The sequence below is a fragment of the Tachysurus vachellii genome, chromosome 1 (genome assembly GCF_030014155.1).
Source record: "Tachysurus vachellii isolate PV-2020 chromosome 1, HZAU_Pvac_v1, whole genome shotgun sequence".
NCBI classification, from domain to species: domain Eukaryota; kingdom Metazoa; phylum Chordata; class Actinopteri; order Siluriformes; family Bagridae; genus Tachysurus; species Tachysurus vachellii.
This window is the reverse complement of record NC_083460.1, coordinates 15678457-15695707: the sequence shown is the minus strand read 5'-3', so window position 1 is coordinate 15695707 and position 17251 is coordinate 15678457. Positions and strand designations below refer to the sequence as shown.

At 37.5% G+C, this 17251-nt stretch overlaps 1 protein-coding gene across 1 annotated transcript; it reads left to right on the top strand.

The window, feature by feature from the left end:
* The first annotated feature begins 422 nt into the window (after positions 1–422).
* Positions 423–17007, top strand: LOC132848520 (death-associated protein kinase 2-like). Its single transcript, XM_060874314.1, has 12 exons — positions 423–641; positions 5494–5621; positions 5827–6048; positions 7810–7948; positions 8966–9095; positions 11981–12029; positions 12117–12143; positions 13320–13472; positions 13559–13604; positions 14471–14560; positions 14767–14850; positions 15841–17007. Exons 2-12 carry the CDS (start codon positions 5560–5562, stop codon positions 15919–15921), a joined length of 1083 nt encoding a protein of 360 aa, XP_060730297.1. The 5' UTR covers positions 423–641; positions 5494–5559; the 3' UTR covers positions 15922–17007.
* Positions 17008–17251: the final 244 nt, after the last annotated feature.

The window sequence follows — 17251 nt, the reverse complement described above, 5'->3', positions numbered from 1 at the left end:
GTGTGTGTGTGTGTAAGTAAACTGTTTCACAACACTCTGTTGATTGAGGTTCCTGTTTACGGGCTCTGTTCCAAACACCAAACTTCAACCCTAGATAGTGAGCTAAAGTAAAAATGATTTCATGCCTATGTGAAGCCACTATTCACTAGACCCTTGTTAATACACTACTACACATAAATAACATAGTACTAAGTGGTTTACCAAGCTGATAATTATCAATACTACTACTATTGTTGAAGTGAGAGGTTTGGAACAGGACCCATGTCTTTTATGTCTTGTATGGAGTGTTCGCTCTCAGGAGACAATAAGGGGACCACACACACACACACACACACACACACACACACAAGTTGTCGAACCTGTCTAGCAGCCCTGGTTTTAATGAGGAAATCCCCCCAGTGAGGGAAAGTTTTTTTTTTTTTTTTGGCAGTGAAATGACTTGTCTTGAAATTATTGCCATTACGCATGAGGTTGTTGTGCGCGCGCTGGAGTTTTGACAGCAATGCGAGCGCACAAGAACGCGGGATTCCTGCAGCTGCGCGTGCACACACACACACACACACACACGCATTCACACACGCACGCACTCACACACACAGGAAAGTGAACGATTAGTCGTTTTTCAGGGTTCCAGGATCGAGGTAAGCTCATCTGTGCTATACATGTCGTATTTCCTCGTGTCTTTTGCTTGTCGTTTGGTTTCGCTTTAACGGATTGAATTCGGTTTGTTTCAGTAACGAGAGCGCGTTAGTGCCTAAAACATGGATTCTGTTGATTTATAATTGTGCAATATGGAAACAGGAAGCAGAAGAACCATTAAGCATCCAAATAGATAGATAGATAGATAGATAGATAGATAGATAGATAGATAGATAGATAGATAGATAGATAGATAGATAGATAGATAGATAGATTCCAATTTTCCTTTTTTTCTTTCTAAAAAGAGAGAGGTAACATTTCTTCTAATTAAAGAGAGAATGAGAGAGAGAGAGAAAGAGACAGGATAGATAGATAGATACTGTAGATAGATAGATAGATTCTTTAGATTGTTAGAGTTTATTCCTAGAACGGTTCTTGTTGCAATCCTCTCTAATCTATCTATCTATCTATCTATCTATCTATCTATCTATCTATCTATCTATCTATCTATATATCTATCTATCTATCTATCTAATTGTCTGTCTGCCTGTCTGTCCCTGTCTACACTCTGTTTTAGGATTCAATATAGAGCCTTAATGGGTTCAGACAGTAGGAGTTTACTGTTTAAGGAAGCAAAAAAATGACTTGTTTAAAGATGCCTTGGGTGTGGACGGATGGATAGACCGATAGACTGCATTTACGGCATTTGGCAGACATTTGACTCAGGATACCATCAACCTAAAACTCACTTTAATATATATATATTTTTAAATAAAATATACACATACAACAAACAGGTAGATTAGAGACTTATTTTTTGTCTTGTCTGTCTCTCTAAATATCCATCAAACTATCTCATAAGTTCCACAAGGGTTCTTCAGACCTTTAAGAGTCCAGCCCAGAGAAACTGACTGTTTAAGGTGCTAGACTTAACTTTGAACCTTTGGTGAACCCATGGGATGTGCAGACAGACAGAAAGACAGACAGACAGACAGACATATAGATAGATAGATAGATAGATAGATAGATAGATAGATAGATAGATAGGTTGATTGATTGATTGATTTCCAATTAGAGAGAATTCCAAGTAGAATCCTTCCTGGAATCCATTAACCACTATTCAAAGAACTCTTACAATAGAGAAATAGAATGTGTCTATAGTCAAATAATGTCTATCTATCTATCTATCTATCTATCTATCTATCTATCTATCTATCTATCTATCTGTCCATCTGTCTGTCTGTCTGTCTGTCTGTCTGTCTGTCTGTCTGTTTATTAGAGGTAGCCATGTATTACACGGATTTGGGATTTGGAGAGCCTTACGTCTTTAGTGGATGCCAGTAATTTTGGTTTAAACCATTCTACAAGGCTAATAACTGCTCTCAATCTAAACTAGCTAAAGAATCCATATAAAAAAAGTTATCGAACTTTTTTTACCTCTTATGACTGTATTAGGCTGATGTGTGAGGTTGTTGATCATAACTTTTATGATGTTATTAATATGATATATATATCATAATAGCTTGTTTGGATTCCTAGAATTATTCCTTGACATGAGTCAACTGTAACTGCCTGCTGCTTGATGTACTGTACGTTCAGTTCTAGCTTGTCTCTGGCAAACTGCTCTATTGTTGTGTGTCATGCTTGCCAGATGTTGCTTCTGTCTTTAATCTTGTCTTGGATAAACTCTTTGTTTTGCTCACTTTTATTTCACCATCGGAAAATTCTCTACAAACATCAAGCTCGTCCTGGAAAAATAAAGTCGTCTTTTTAAATTTTATCCTTCGCTTCATGTCTCTCTGAAGAGAGATCCGGCGGCACTTTAGTCCTTTGGTTTATCCATCTCTCTTACCTTCTTTATCTGTTCACTTTGCTCAAACAGATCAGTTTCCAAAGCTTCAACTTTCATGTTAATACCATCTATCATTGCTATGGTTGCTAAATAGCCCATCATTACTGTGGGTCCTTGACATTTGTTGTGTTGATTCAGTGCGACATGAATAGCTCTTTGTGTCCACTGTTATAAATACACAGCATCTACAGGGAGATTGTACATCATGCAAAGCAGCATCCCTGCCCTTTCAATTCACCTGCATTAACCAGCTGGATTTCCCAGACGTCATTTTCTTAGAGAAGTGATACTGTACAGCTTGCACCAGATTTAGAGTAGAGGTTAAAAAGAATTCAGGGTTGAGAGTTTAAGAGTGAGTGATGATGATGGAAAGTTTAGAAAAGACAGAAGCAATGATCTCAGAGAACTCCTAATTTAGCATAAAAATCTCTAACTAGGAATCTTATCTTCATAGCGATTCAGGGCCTCAGATCTCAGAGCAACTCTGACAAGGAAAATACAACAACATTTATCTTAGAGAGGAGGCGGGGCTTAACCTGATACTAGGTGACACATTCTTTTGAAGACTGTGATTGGTTGTTCAATAAAAAACAGGAGCGCTTTTAAAATCTGGTCTATTATAAACCTTTACTTTGTCTCTATGTTAAGATATTTGAGTCTATATCGTGTAGGGATTACGTCCGATATGATATTACAGATGTTTTAACATCTGTATGTTATAAAATATTATTAAATATTATTAATAGTATTAAATATCATATACAATACATTTCTTCTCGTTCTTCATCTTTCAGCAATTTTCTCCTCTGATAAAGAAACTCTTAATCCTCTTAAAAGTCCTCCTCATGACTCCTAACATGTTTTGACCTTTTAAGGGTTGAGATGGTTTATGAAGAACTTTTATCTTTACTACGATCTTCTTTTTAATTTTAAAGGGAAACGCTAACATTTCTACGAATTTTCTTAGAATTTTATCACTAGGAGAAGCTCTTTACACTAAGAATACGTATGCACATGAATACAGGCCCCAATATGTGTAAGATACACAAGGGAGTATGTGAGACGTATGTGTAACTGATTTCAGTTCATTTATAATCTGATTACACTTTACTGTACTCAGTAATTCAGCTGGATGAATTTATATGTGCTATTTGAAAAAAAGATACTCGTTCGCTCCTTTCGAGTCCTACGCTCTGCTTTGTAGACGACGCCTCGGAAGATATGGCTCCTGTACAGACTTTGAGGCTGACCAGATTGTGTGTGCGATTGTGTGAGCTGTATTTAGTGACAGTGTTTTCAGGGTGTTTGCTGATAAACGTGGTCTGGTCCTGCTCTTCTCTTCGCCTGTGTAAATATTTATTGTTACAGATACTGCCTCCTCTCTCCCGAACCTGAGGAGGAAGCCGGCAAACGAGCATCGAAGGAATCTTTTGTTTTAGCTTTCAACACACACACACAGACACACACACAAACATCTGTTCTGGTTGATTATGACTGCAGGGGTTGGGTGGGTGATGTTTGCATTCTCACAATGATACAATACAGTGTGTTTCCATTTGTGAGCAAATGTAATAGAAATTTGTTCTTTAGAATATTTTTCTATTTATGATCATCACTCGTTCCCACTAGACAACATCCTGAGAACGTCACGTACCGTGCCGTACTTCTATACGTCTTGTGACAAAGCGCTTGTGAGTGTGTATTACTTACTGCCAGGTTATTGTTTGTAGAAATGATTGAAAACAGATTTATAATATAATACTGAACGGTTAATTACCTGAGACGCAGCTCATTGTGCGGATCATGACAACGTTCACGACGATGGCGGAACGTTTTAAAGAGAAACAATTTTTTTTAACATCCTAGCGCAGGAAATCGCTAAATCGCCACAATACACAGCAACAGGTTTTTAAGATTGGTCTTAGATTATGTGAAACGTTCTCCATCCAGGGATCTGTGAATGAGAGCTTTTCTATTGCAACAACTGTACCATGCACCATGTAAACTAATGCTCCTAAGTATTCTGTTCAGCTTTTTTCCCCTTTCTTGGCTAACAATGAGACCTGATATTAACTCTGTCCATGTTGGTGTTAGCCACAGGGTAGATCTACTGTATTTAAAGACTTTATTGTAGCTCTAATCTGGGGGTTGTAGTACGTTAGCAGCACAAACAATCTGGAGGCGTTCCATTTCATGCTGAATAAATAAAGTCATGCTGGCTCAGAGTTGGTGTCCGTCTTTCCTTCCTTCCTTCCTTCCTTCCTTCCTTCCTTCCTTGATTATCAAACATTTAGTTGAGCGACCTGTATGAGACTGCACCAGTGTAATTTATCCAATCTTATCCTAACCATTATACTGTTTGATTTAATGAGATAAATTATTTTTTCCTTTTTTTTAAAAACATACTTTTATACTTTACTGTCCTGCATTAGCATTATATGTTATTGTCCCACATTATTGTCCCATGATACCTTTCTTTGTCACTGTTCTGCGTTACTGTTCTGTGTTACCGTACTGTGTTACTGAGCTACGTTACTGACTTACGTTATTGTCCCGTGTTACCTTCCTCCATTACCAATCTGGGTTACCATTCTCTGTAACCGAACTGTTACCATCCAATGTTACCATTTTTTTGTCCCACATAACGTATTGCATTAGCATACTGCATTACCGTTCTTTGTTACCTTTCTGTGTTAACGTACTTTGTTACCATTCTGTTACCGTACTGTGTTGCTGTCCTACTTTACTGACCTACGTTACTGTCCTGTGTCACTGTTTTGTGTCACCATCCTTCGCAAAACCGTAATGTGACACTGTCCATTATTACCACCCTGTGTTACTGTTCCACGTGATTGTCTCATGTTATCTTCCTGTGTTACAGTCTCAGGATACTGTCCTACATTTCCATCCTTTGTTTTTGTCCTGCATTTTTAATAAATCTGTGTTCCTCGATTTTAATAAATCTCTGTCTGTGTGTGTGTGTGTGTGTGTGTTTTATTCAGCTGTAAAAGATGCAGGACTAGCGCATTTCGTCTCGAGAAGAGTGGACAGAAGGTCTCCTGTGTGCCATGGCTCAGTTTAGGCTGCAGAACGTGGAGGACTTCTATGAGCTTGGGGAGATACTGGGCAGGTGTGTGCAAAAAAATACAAATAAATAACAGTATTCTTTGAACACTGAATCCTACATTGTGTCACGTCTAATATAACAATTGACGGAGTAAACACAGGTATTAGTAGTCCTATAGAGAAAATACATAAACAGATAGTTAAGTGTATGAGCTAGATAAGGCTGGTGTTTTCCTCATGAACATTTATTTAAGCAACTTTGTTGGCAGTGGACACTTCGGGGAGGTGCGGGAGCTGAGAGAGCGATCCTGTGGTACCTGCTGGGCGGGGAAGTTCGTGAAGCTCCGTCGGAGCGTGAGCAGTCGTCTGGGCATGGAGAGAAAGAGCGTGGAGCAGGAGGTGGAGATCCTACAGAGTCTGCAACACATCAACATTATGGCTTTACGAGACGTTTTTGAGAGCCGAGCTGAGATTGTGCTAGTCGTGGAGCTGTAAGTAGCTCGTTTTTACTTACTATACAGTAACAATAAACCACACAGGGGGTGTGCTGGAATAGGTATATCATCAATGATAGTTTTTGTGATGAATTTTGTTGCACCTTCAGGTTTGGGGGGTACTTGAGTATGTTCAACAGTACAAAGACATCTCTTAATTTTGCAGGTGAATGGGTGTGTTTGTTAACGCCATCAGGGTGGTCCAGTGTATCCCCTGTCTGGTTGCCCCTGCGATAGACTCGAGGGAACACCAGATAGATGGATGGATGGATGAATGTTACATTTAGTGTCCAGGAAACAAGATAATTCTTGTTATTGCTTTTTTAAGAATCTTGCTAATTCATTACTCAGATCATAACGACGGCTAGGTATCTCAGCTGGAGTGACGCTTTGAGGTGCCGAAAGTTACCAAAAAAGTTCAAGCGTCTCATTTAGACCGCGACAGAACACAAGGATTTAGAATGTGGTAAGAGAATCTGAGTGTGGCATTAAAACAGATTAAATCTGAAGACAATGACATATATTTTTAGCGGCTGCTTTTTGTCGTACAGTCAGCTTGTATTTCGATGTGACTAATATAGCAGAATAGCGTCAGGAAAAAAGGGAGGGTCAGATGGCATGGGGAATACTGCTGCCACAACACACAAACACACACACATACACACACATGTCGATGGGAGGTGTGTAGGCTCGTATTTTCCACTGAAGAACCTTTCGAATCACGCGTTCTCACACACAATGTAACCGAGCCAAAGACTCTAATCAGGCTGTGTGTGTAAAGACAAATGTCTTTGTTGCAAAAGTTTTAGCGACCACCCTGTTTACTTTACAGTAGTCTGCGAGTGCACCTGGACACTGTTTGTCTTTGTTCCTAACAGGTTTCTATATCCCTATTTGTAAGCTGTTCAAAGCCGCCACTGACAATCGGGAGTGGAAACCATCTATGGTGTCCCTGAGGATTTAGGAACTTCTCAGCCTTGAAATGTATCTCATGGGAGAAGACTGAGAATGAGAAAAGAACGCTGTTATTTTCTGATTTTTGACGTTTATATTCCCAAAGAAAGTAACATCAAAGATAAAAGAAAGTGATAAATGGCTCTGTGGGGCTTTTATTAACGTTCCTGGGAATTTCGGGATTTAATAAACAGACTAAAGTTTTCTACACCGGCGCTTTTTACAAATAATAAATTCTTAGTTGTATGTTATGTGTATATATATATATATATATATATATATATATATATATACACATATATATAAAGACATGGGTTTTAGTTTTTATTTTTCTATTAAAGGCTAAAAAAATGCCTTTAATATATATTTAAATATAATATGATCATTTGTTAAATATGTTAAATTTCCTTACAGAAAGCTTCACCATTTCAAAGATTTTTTTTTTTTTAATTTTTGTATAAAAAAGTTCTTGCTATAGAAACATTATTATATCAGAATGAGTGTGTTATTTAATATAAACCTTTGGTTTATTGTGATTGCAGTGTCAGAGCTAGTGTATCACCTTCTGACCAATGAGATTAGAGAATCCAACAGCGCTCTGATGTAAACAAATCATTTTACAAGAGATACAGTTATATAGAAGGAAGTGCCAAATGAGAAATACAATATGTTATATATATGTTCAGAATATTAGATTCAGTTTTGTAATTGCGTGCCATTTTTATTTTAGTATATTTCTTTATTGTAAGAAAAGTATATTTCTTTATGGCGCTTTATCAGAATATGTGTCTGTCTTTGCTTTAGCATCCGAGGTGGAGAGCTGTTCGACTTCATCGCATCAAAGGAGAATCTGACTGAGAACGAAGCCATTGACTTCCTGAAGCAGATTCTGAGAGGCATTGGCTTCATGCACAGTAAACAAATCGCCCACTTCGATCTGAAGGTGAGCGAGAAAACAAGCTGTTTCTGGCTCACAGACCATGACGTCTTTATCTTCTTACAGCTAAAGGCTCTATTTCTGTGAGAGAGCTAGTTTGTTGTGTTGCTAATTTTGGATGGGTTGCAAGTCATCTCGGGTTTTTTTGCTCAGAAACAAAAAACGTTGTGACACTGGGAAAAAAAACATTAGCTGTACCACTTACTAGCTCGCTCGCTAGCTTTAATGACTTTCTGGATCTAAAGTTTCTTTTCTTTCTGACTCCACAACAATGCAATGGAGTGTATGACTAAATACAGCTAACTGAATTATTTTATTCATAATAAATTCTGGTCCCAGTTCGTGTTGTATGCTAGCGTATTAGCTTGTGAAAACAAAATGCTCAGGAGATCAATTTTTTTAAAGCTAAACATCCACGGCCTCTTCAATTTTTTTAGTTAGACTACTTTAATTCTATGCCATTTTTCATATTTTATTTAATCATGTATTTTTAGTAATATATATTCGAATTGAATTGAACAGATTTACAGAAGTCCTGATATAAATATTTTAAAAATCATTATACATTTTTACAAATAAATTATATGCAATTTATATTAATATAAAATTCATAACAGTTATATAAAAGTTTCTATTAATTGTTTATTATTAGTATTATTATTTTATTTATTTTTTATGTATTTCTTCTTTTTTTTAAGAAAGATTTTCTTACTTCTAGTCATATGCTTTATTTTAGTGTGTTATCATCAGAAAAATGGAGACTTGCTGAAGTGATCAGTGACCAGACAGAAAATGCAGATGTGCATCATACAGATGTGAAACAAACATGATTAAGTGGGTTAATTGAGACTGAAGATGAAACTATTTTCCTGTGAGTTATTTATTGGCACCATATGTAAGTGTAGGCGTAATTGATTTCTTGAACCATGACCTGAATGGAATGTGGAGAATTTGTGCACATCTGGATAATATATAAAATGACACGGGTTACATTCCAGATCATTTTTTATTCTTATTATACAGCCTGAGAACATCATGCTGTCTGATAAGAACGCAGAGCATCCTGAGATCAAGATCATCGATTTCGGACTCGCCCACCGCTTTATAGCAGGAGAGGAGTACAAGAGTCTGTGTGGCACTCCTCAGTACATAGGTGAGAGATGATGAGTGGGTGTGTGTATGTTTATGTGGGTATGTACGTGTGTGTGCATTTGTATGTATGTTTGTGTGTGTGTGTGTGTGCCAGTGTCAATGTATGTCGATGTGTGTATGTGTGTGTGTGTGTCTGTACATGTGTGTGCATTTGTATGTATGTTTGTGTGTGTGTGTGTGTGCCAGTGTCAATGTATGTCGATGTGTGTCTTTATGTATGTGTGTGTGTGTTTGTGTGTGTGCATTTGTATGTATGTTTATGTGCATATATGATTGTGTGTGTGTATTTGTATGTGTTTTTCTATGTGTGTGCTGTGTGTGTGTATTTGTATGTGTTTTTCTATGTGTGTGTGTGTGTGCTGTGTGTGTTTGTGCTGTTGTCTTTTTTTCTCAGTAGGATGCAAAATGACTCTAACAGGAAAACACTATTTCAAGGGGCCACTTTGCTGCTAACCAGATAATTTTCAAAGCGAATTGTATGAAACTGAAAGGTCTGAAGGATTTCCTGTTTCTTTGTACGGTCCAGGTTTAGCTTTATCCACAGCAGTAAGTGCTACAGATGTCCAAATCCTGATGAATGATACAGAGTTTAAAAGAATAAAAATAAAAACATATTACAGTGTTTATAGTAATAGAGCTCTCTGAGCTCTCAGGTAGTGGTTTAGGACAGGAAGTGCAGATCTGAGCACACATGAGGTTCTACTGATGTGTTGGGTATCAAAGAGTGTATGTGTGTGGTGTGTGTGTGTTATGCTACAGACTCATATGCAGCATGACCACCCTCCTTTCTTTCTTTCTTTCTTTCTTTCTTTCTTTCTTTCTTTCTTTCTTTCTTTCTACCAGACTCATCTCGGTGACACAGAAGAAATAATGATCTGTATTATTTTTGGCACTATAGATCTTTTCATTCCTGAATTAATGATATTATTTTTATTTATATTTTAATTAAACACATTTAATTTAATCGAAGAGCCGAAAAGTCTAATAATGCAAAGAACCCGATATCAAATCTAATATGAAATGAAACAAAAAAGTGGAAGGAAACAGATTTATAGAAGGAAAGGGTACATTGTAACGGTAATCGAATGGAAATGCTTTTAATCAATCAACCAGTCAATCAATTGATGTCCAGGTGATCGTTTTTCTCTTTAACACAAGACAATTGGTGATAATTCTATATTTTTAGTATTATTATAAACCAAAGCTATCTTATAAAGTCCAAAGCTGTGAAATTTCATTCAGTTGGAATACTGTTGCATCAGATGGTCATGAGTTCAAATCCCAGGACTGAGTCCTTGAGCAAGACGATTAATCCTGAAGCTGCTCAGATGTACAGTATAAATGGGATAAGATGAGATTTGGCATCTGCCAAATAGTGTGATTGTAACTGTAACATCTATGGAGCACTTTCCTGTTAAAACTTCTCACTGTCATCTTTAATATTGTCATGAAAGGAAAACTCTGACCGTACCAAAAGACAGATAATCAAGACAGACCTTTCATTAGATTACATGAGAAAAGATACATAAGAAGTTTGAGTCGAGACACTAACTAGGTACATGTGCGATTTGAGACACGCCAGACTTGTTTGTTTAGCGGATATGGCACTGTACTGCCTCCGCTGTTTACATGAGTGTTGCATTCCATAGACAGGCAGGGATCGTTTCTGAGGAACCGCACATCGCCACACTGCTCGGATTTTTGGTGACACACATGAGCAGAAAGTCAGGCTCATGGCTGACTCATGGCTGCTTCACGTCACGTCTCATGTGAAAAGTTGCACTCCAACACAAGTGGAGAGCTGACAGGAGGCATACATGTACGCTCTGTGCTTCTGTACTCATCATCAGAATGCAAAACAGACGACTCAGGACGGTGGACGACTGTCTCAGATAGCACACTGTCTTTATTACTAAAGGAACAAACATTGTTTTAAACAGTTATTTAAATGTTGTTTGTGTTGTGATGTTTCCCAGTCTGAAGAGTTACTGTTACAAACAACCTCACAAATGATTCTTTTTTAATAAACTACAGCCCCAAGGGTTTTATTCCTCTAATACTACAGCAGCTATATTTTATTTTATTTTATTTTATGTTTATATTTATTCCTTTCCAGCTATAACAGCATATCTGTCTGGTTTATATGAAGGAGTTTGTTCTTCTATGCTACTTAATTATTTACATTTAATTATTAATTATTTACTTACTTACATACTTACATTCTTTCCTTCCTTCCTTCCTTCCTTCCTTCCTTCCTTCCTACCTTTCTTTCCTCCCTTCCTTCTTTCCTTCCTTCCTTCCTTCCCCTTCCTTCCTTCCTTCCTTCCTTCCTTCCTCCCTTCCCCTTCCTTCCTTCCTTCCTTCCCTCCTTTCTTTTCTTTCCTTCCTTCCTTCCTTCCTTCCTTCCTTCCTTCCTTCCTTCCTTCCTTCCTTCCTTCCTCCCTCCCTTCCTTCCTTTCTTACTTTTTTCTTTCTTTCATTACTTCCTAGTATGTTCTTATACAGTACCTTATCGTTTCGATAGTAACGACTCAGACCAGTACACTGGCCGCTCTACACAAACTTTTATTTATTTTGGACAGTGATATGTTTTCTGTGATGTTACTCCACAGTGGCACGATGTTCAGAATTTGTCCCACTGCTGCCACGTGGCGTGACATGATGAGATGTGACAGTTGCAGCTCTCATTAGGGAAGTTGTGACAGCAGATCATTGTGGTTCTGACAGCTCTGTAATCTCTCTGAATTAAAATGGCGAATGAAATCAGACGATTAAACGGTGCTTTTGTCGAAGCCTTGCCTCGGTTCTTCTTAACACTTTACTGGTTTAAGATTCTTGGTGTTTTCTGTGTGTGTTCCCCTAACTATGGCTCGTTTTTTCTCACAGCTCCTGAGGTGATAAACTATGAGCCGTTGAGCGTATCCACTGACATGTGGTAAGCAGCACACAGCTATTTGAAGACACACAGTGTTTCCTGTTTGGTTTCTGCTGTTGTTTCTCATCTGTTTGTGTTTGTTTACAGGAGTATTGGTGTTATTACCTACATACTGTAAGTTCTTTACTAGAAGTTATTATTGTTTTATTTAATGCTCGAAATTATGTGAATAAATTCATTTGCTTTTACATTTTGTAAGGCTAAGCTAGGACCGAATCGTTCAGTATTACTTTCATCTTTATATGACACTGTAACGGATCTCACTGTCTTTTTCTTTAAAAACGTACCCTCTTCATCAGCATGTGCACACTGACTCATTGACTCACTGACACTTTCTAACTCACTGACTCACTCATTCACTGACTCGCTCAAACACTATTTCACTCCCTTACTCACTCACTTACTCACTGACTCACTCAGTGACTCAATTATTCAATCAATCAATCACTCACTCATTCACTCACTCGTTTATTCACTGACTCACTCTCTCATTCACTGACTCACTGACCTCACTCACTTAATCACTGACTCACTGACTCACTCACCACACTTATTTATATACTTACTTTATTATTTCATTTCTTACTAATGGATTTATGGATTTATTTACTCACTAGCATGTATTTATTTATTTACCTACTTATTTACATACTTATCTTTCCCCACTTTCTTTCTTTCTTGCTTTCCTTCCTTCCTTCCTTCCTTCCTGCCTGTCTTCCTTCTTCCTTCCTTCCTTCCTTCCTTCCTTTCTTCTTCCTTCCTTCCTTCCCTTTCCTTTCCTTTTCTTTTTTTTCCTTTTTCCTTCCTTCCTTTCTTATTTTCTTCCTTCCCCCACCCCAATCCCTCCTTCCTTCCTTCCTTCCTACCTGCCTTCCTTCTTCCTTCCTTCCTTCCTTCCTTCCTTCCTTCCTTCCTTCCTTCCTTCCTTCCTTCTTTCCTTCCTCCCTTCTCTTTCCTTTCCTTTCCTTTCTTTTCCTTTTTTTCCTTCTTTCCTTCCTTCCTTTCTTATTTTCTTCCTTCCCCCACCCCCAATCCATCCTTCCTTCCTTCCTTCCTTCCTTCCCTTCCTTTCTTTTATTGACCCCTAATCCATAAAAATCTACCACTATATATTCCTAACAACATTTCTAATAGTCCTCTGGAGGGAGAAACGGAGCAGGAACAGAGCGTGTTTGGGTTTCAAAATGAAATGCTGCCATTGTTTTTCCCATTTGTTTTGGACTTCACCTTTAACAGAAGGCACTAAAAATGACAAGCTCTTAACTTTTTTTAACCTTCTGTTCGGGTCAGATTAAGCGGCATATCACCCTTCCAAGGAGAAACGGACCAGGAGACACTACGGAACATTGTGGATATGAAGTACGATTTTGACGAGCATTACTTTAGCCAAACCAGCAACATCGCCAAAGATTTTATTGAGAAGCTGCTTGTGAAGGATCAGAGGTAAGACAAAAAAAAGAGAATGTGGGGAAGAATCTCAGGGTTTCTCATATGGGCTGGTTTTAGAGACTGTGTTTGTCTCCACACAGTGAAAGAATGACAGCTGACGAATGTTTACTGCACCCCTGGATCAAGGTATGAGCTAAGTTCTGTCAAAATATATGTCCAAACTCACTGATTATGTCCAAGATTATCTTATAATTCTCTTTTTCAATAGGATAAATGATGGTTTTGGGTAAAACGTATATCACTGGAGCGTCAGGACAATTCCGCAGTGTCTTCAAACGAATATTATCGTTTCCCTGTTCATTCCTCTGTCTTATACCTCCACGTTATCAAACAGATGAATCTGGTTTCTCAGGAAATGATGAGCTCAAGACTCTGTTTACGCAATTTCTTTTCGTTACATCAGCTGAAACGTTGATTGGCACAATCAATTGGCGACAGTTTTGTGTGTCGTAACGAAACTAAATTGTGAAAGCTGAGGGCGAAAACCTCATTATTAGATGTCATTGTTGCCCAAACTGCTTTAACATGAAGCACAGAAAGTGTTGCTTCACTGAATGTGAATTTTCTATCACTTACTGATGCTGGTGTGATCTTGAATCTAATTGGTTTAAATGATCGTCTTATACCTAATTATCATTTCTGTAGTAATACATTTTTAGGCCTGCTTTTCTGTGAGATGATGTTTTTTAGTTATTTAGGGTTAGTTTGGAGTTTGCCCTTTGTGGTTTCAAGGAAAGTATTGAGAGAGAGAAAGAGGGAGAGAGAGAGAGAGAGATGCAGAAATGGGAGCGTTTTTATTGCTGAACTCAGTCTCAGGATGGTGAAAAAGCCTACCGAATGTCTGTCAGTGTTAGAGTGAGATTCGTAGATTCGTGATTCATTTCCTTTTCATTTCTCTCCCCTGCTCCATATTCTCTCTCCCCCTCTCCATCTCTCTCTCTCTCTCTCTCTCTCACTCTCTCTCTCTCTCTCTCTCTCTGTCTCTCCCCCAGCCCCTGACCCGTAAGCAGGCAGCCAACAGGAGTCGCTCATCTATCAACATGAAGAACTTCAGAAAGTTCAACGCCAGGAGAAAGTGGAAGGTGTGTGTGTGTGTGTGTGTGTGTGTGTGTGTGTGTAAACTGGTATCACACTGCCATCTGCCTGTCAACATAAATATTACAAGCATAAGGTTGAGAAATCCAGTGTCACTGAGCCAGTCACACATTTCATCCAACACCTTTTTAAACTAGTCCTGAGACTCTAAAACCTTTCCAGTGACACTGACCTTGTTGAGCTTGTCTTTCAGATGTCCTATAACATGGTGTGGGCATGCAACCGACTGACTCGCCTGCAGCTGCACTGCAAGAGGGATAAAGAGGACCAGGAACTGGTAAGAGTCATAATAATAATAATCTTTTTTAGGTTTAAGAGTTAGAATCCATCCTTATCTTCTGCTTCATCTCTTAAATACATTATATTTATTACAAAATACATTTTCTCTTTTTCTAGATACACTACATCTTCGTATTGTATTAATAAAATACTTCTTACTTAATAATAAAAATAAATATATATATAAAATAAATTTCAGCTGACGTGAATATAAAAGAAACAACCTCTGTGAGTAAATAGTACAATGAAAATGTTTTATGTCCATGATTTCTTTGAGGGAAAAGAAAATGTATGATGCATATAATGTGTGTGTGTATATATATATATTATGCATATATATATATATATATATATATATATATATATATATATATATATATACATATATATATATATGTATATATATATATATATATATATATATATATATATATATATATATGTGTGTATATATATATATATATATATATATACACATATATATATATATGTGTGTGTATATATATATATATATATATGTATATATATATATATATATATACATATATATATATATATATTATGCATATATATATATGTTTTGTTTTGTTTTTTCTTAGTAAAGGAAATTTGAAAATAATAAAAAAAGACAATTCTTATTATTGTCATTTCTATACCATAGTGTAAATATGTATGTTTTTTGTATAATGTAATCATTTTGCTTCATTGTTATTTACATTATTGATTATTACTCACTCACTCACTCACTCATCTTCTACCGCTTATCCGAACTACCTCGGGTCACGGGGAGCCTGTGCCTATCTCAGGCGTCATCGGGCATCAAGGCAGGATACACCCTGGACGGAGTGCCGACCCATCGCAGGGCTTGATTATTACTGATTTTATTATTTTGTATTCATCTCAGGCCACAACAGTTATTTCATTCAACAGATGATGATGATGAGAATAATGAGTATTACTCTATAACCTTGTGTTCTTCATCCTCCAGAGAAGTTGCGAGAGCGACCAGGAGGACACAGAGACAAAGCCGGCCTCGCTCATCCGCCGCAGACTGAGCAGCAGCTCCTGAACCTCAACTCCATCTTCTCCTGCATCTCTCCACAAAGGAAACGTCTGAGAACCCTGGAGCTCTCCAGCCGTGCACTCTAATTTATTTCGGAGTTCACTCGATGCAGCGTTTCACATTTTATTATCCGGATGCATTTGGAATGAGCGTTACAGTGCACATGGCAGCCATAGGTTCAAATATCATTACACAATTTTTTTTACTGCAAATACCCTTCAGTAGGGATTAATATGAACCAGTGTCATACATGAATAGCCTTATGAAGTCTGTTTTGAAGTGTCTTTGGTTTACATTTATTTTTTATATGTTAGGGGTTTGCTCTGTTTTTGTTTTTTTGTTTTTTTGCTGTTACACACAAACTCTACGAGTGCACGGTTACATTACGGTGCATTCTGACAAAAGCCATGGAGCTTTAAGTTTTCTTTCAGTCTAAGACAGAGCGCAGAACACAGCCGGACTTCTTTGAGGCTTGGTGTGTTTTTGTGAAAATACAGAATATATAATTATAGGTGCTTTAATCGTACATGGAAAGCAAGGAGGACAAAATAAGCTCACCCTGCCTTCTTTTAGTTCTATCGTAGAGTAGAGATTATTACATTTTTAGATTATTAGATTTATATTTGAGCCACGTTTACAGTGTATCAACTAAGGATTTTTTAAAAGGTTTGTTATTTTATACAGCGTCTTTAAAGTAAATTTCCTCCAGGTCCTTAAATGTGTCATAAAATATCGTTGGTTAACAATAACAATGGTTTGTATAAAAAAATAAAATAAAATCATTAAATATAATTAGGAGATTGCGAGTTCTAATCCTGGAGCAGAGGGAGTTAAACTGGGAGTCGAACTGGTTCTAAATTAGGCTCTGGCCCCGAACCAGCAGCCAAACTGTAAGGCCACGTTCACACTGCAGGTAAAAGTGGCCCAAATCCGATTTTTTTGGGGTCAAGTGACCAGGTCAGACTTCTTCAGGAGTAGTGTGAACACTCAAATCTGGCCCAGATCTGATTTTTTTAAATCAGATCTGGGCCACGTCCATATGTGGTCCTGAATTAGACCCAAATCTGATTTTTTCCAATGTGGCCGCAGTGTGAACAGCCAAGGCGGATTTGATGCGACTTTTACGTCAATCTACATCGACATTATGCGCCGGCGAAACTTTTTTTTTTTTTTCACCGGCGAAAACATGACACAAATGTGACTGGTAACGTGTGTGTTAAGAGTGTTATATAAAGTGGTTACGTGAACCAGCTCATAATGTTTGCATTGAATACATCACATTATAGCATTACATGATATGTTTGCTTGCACCAGATGATACAATACTTCCTCCATA

Bases quoted from the DNA above. Each gene is read 5' to 3' on its own strand.
- LOC132848520 (XM_060874314.1), top strand. From the start codon at position 5,560: ATGGCTCAGTTTAGGCTGCAGAACGTGGAGGACTTCTATGAGCTTGGG. The intron at 12,030-12,116 runs GTAAGCAGCACA...GTTTGTTTACAG, and splicing joins AGCGTATCCACTGACATGTG to GAGTATTGGTGTTATTACCT. The intron at 14,561-14,766 runs GTGTGTGTGTGT...CTTGTCTTTCAG, and splicing joins ACGCCAGGAGAAAGTGGAAG to ATGTCCTATAACATGGTGTG.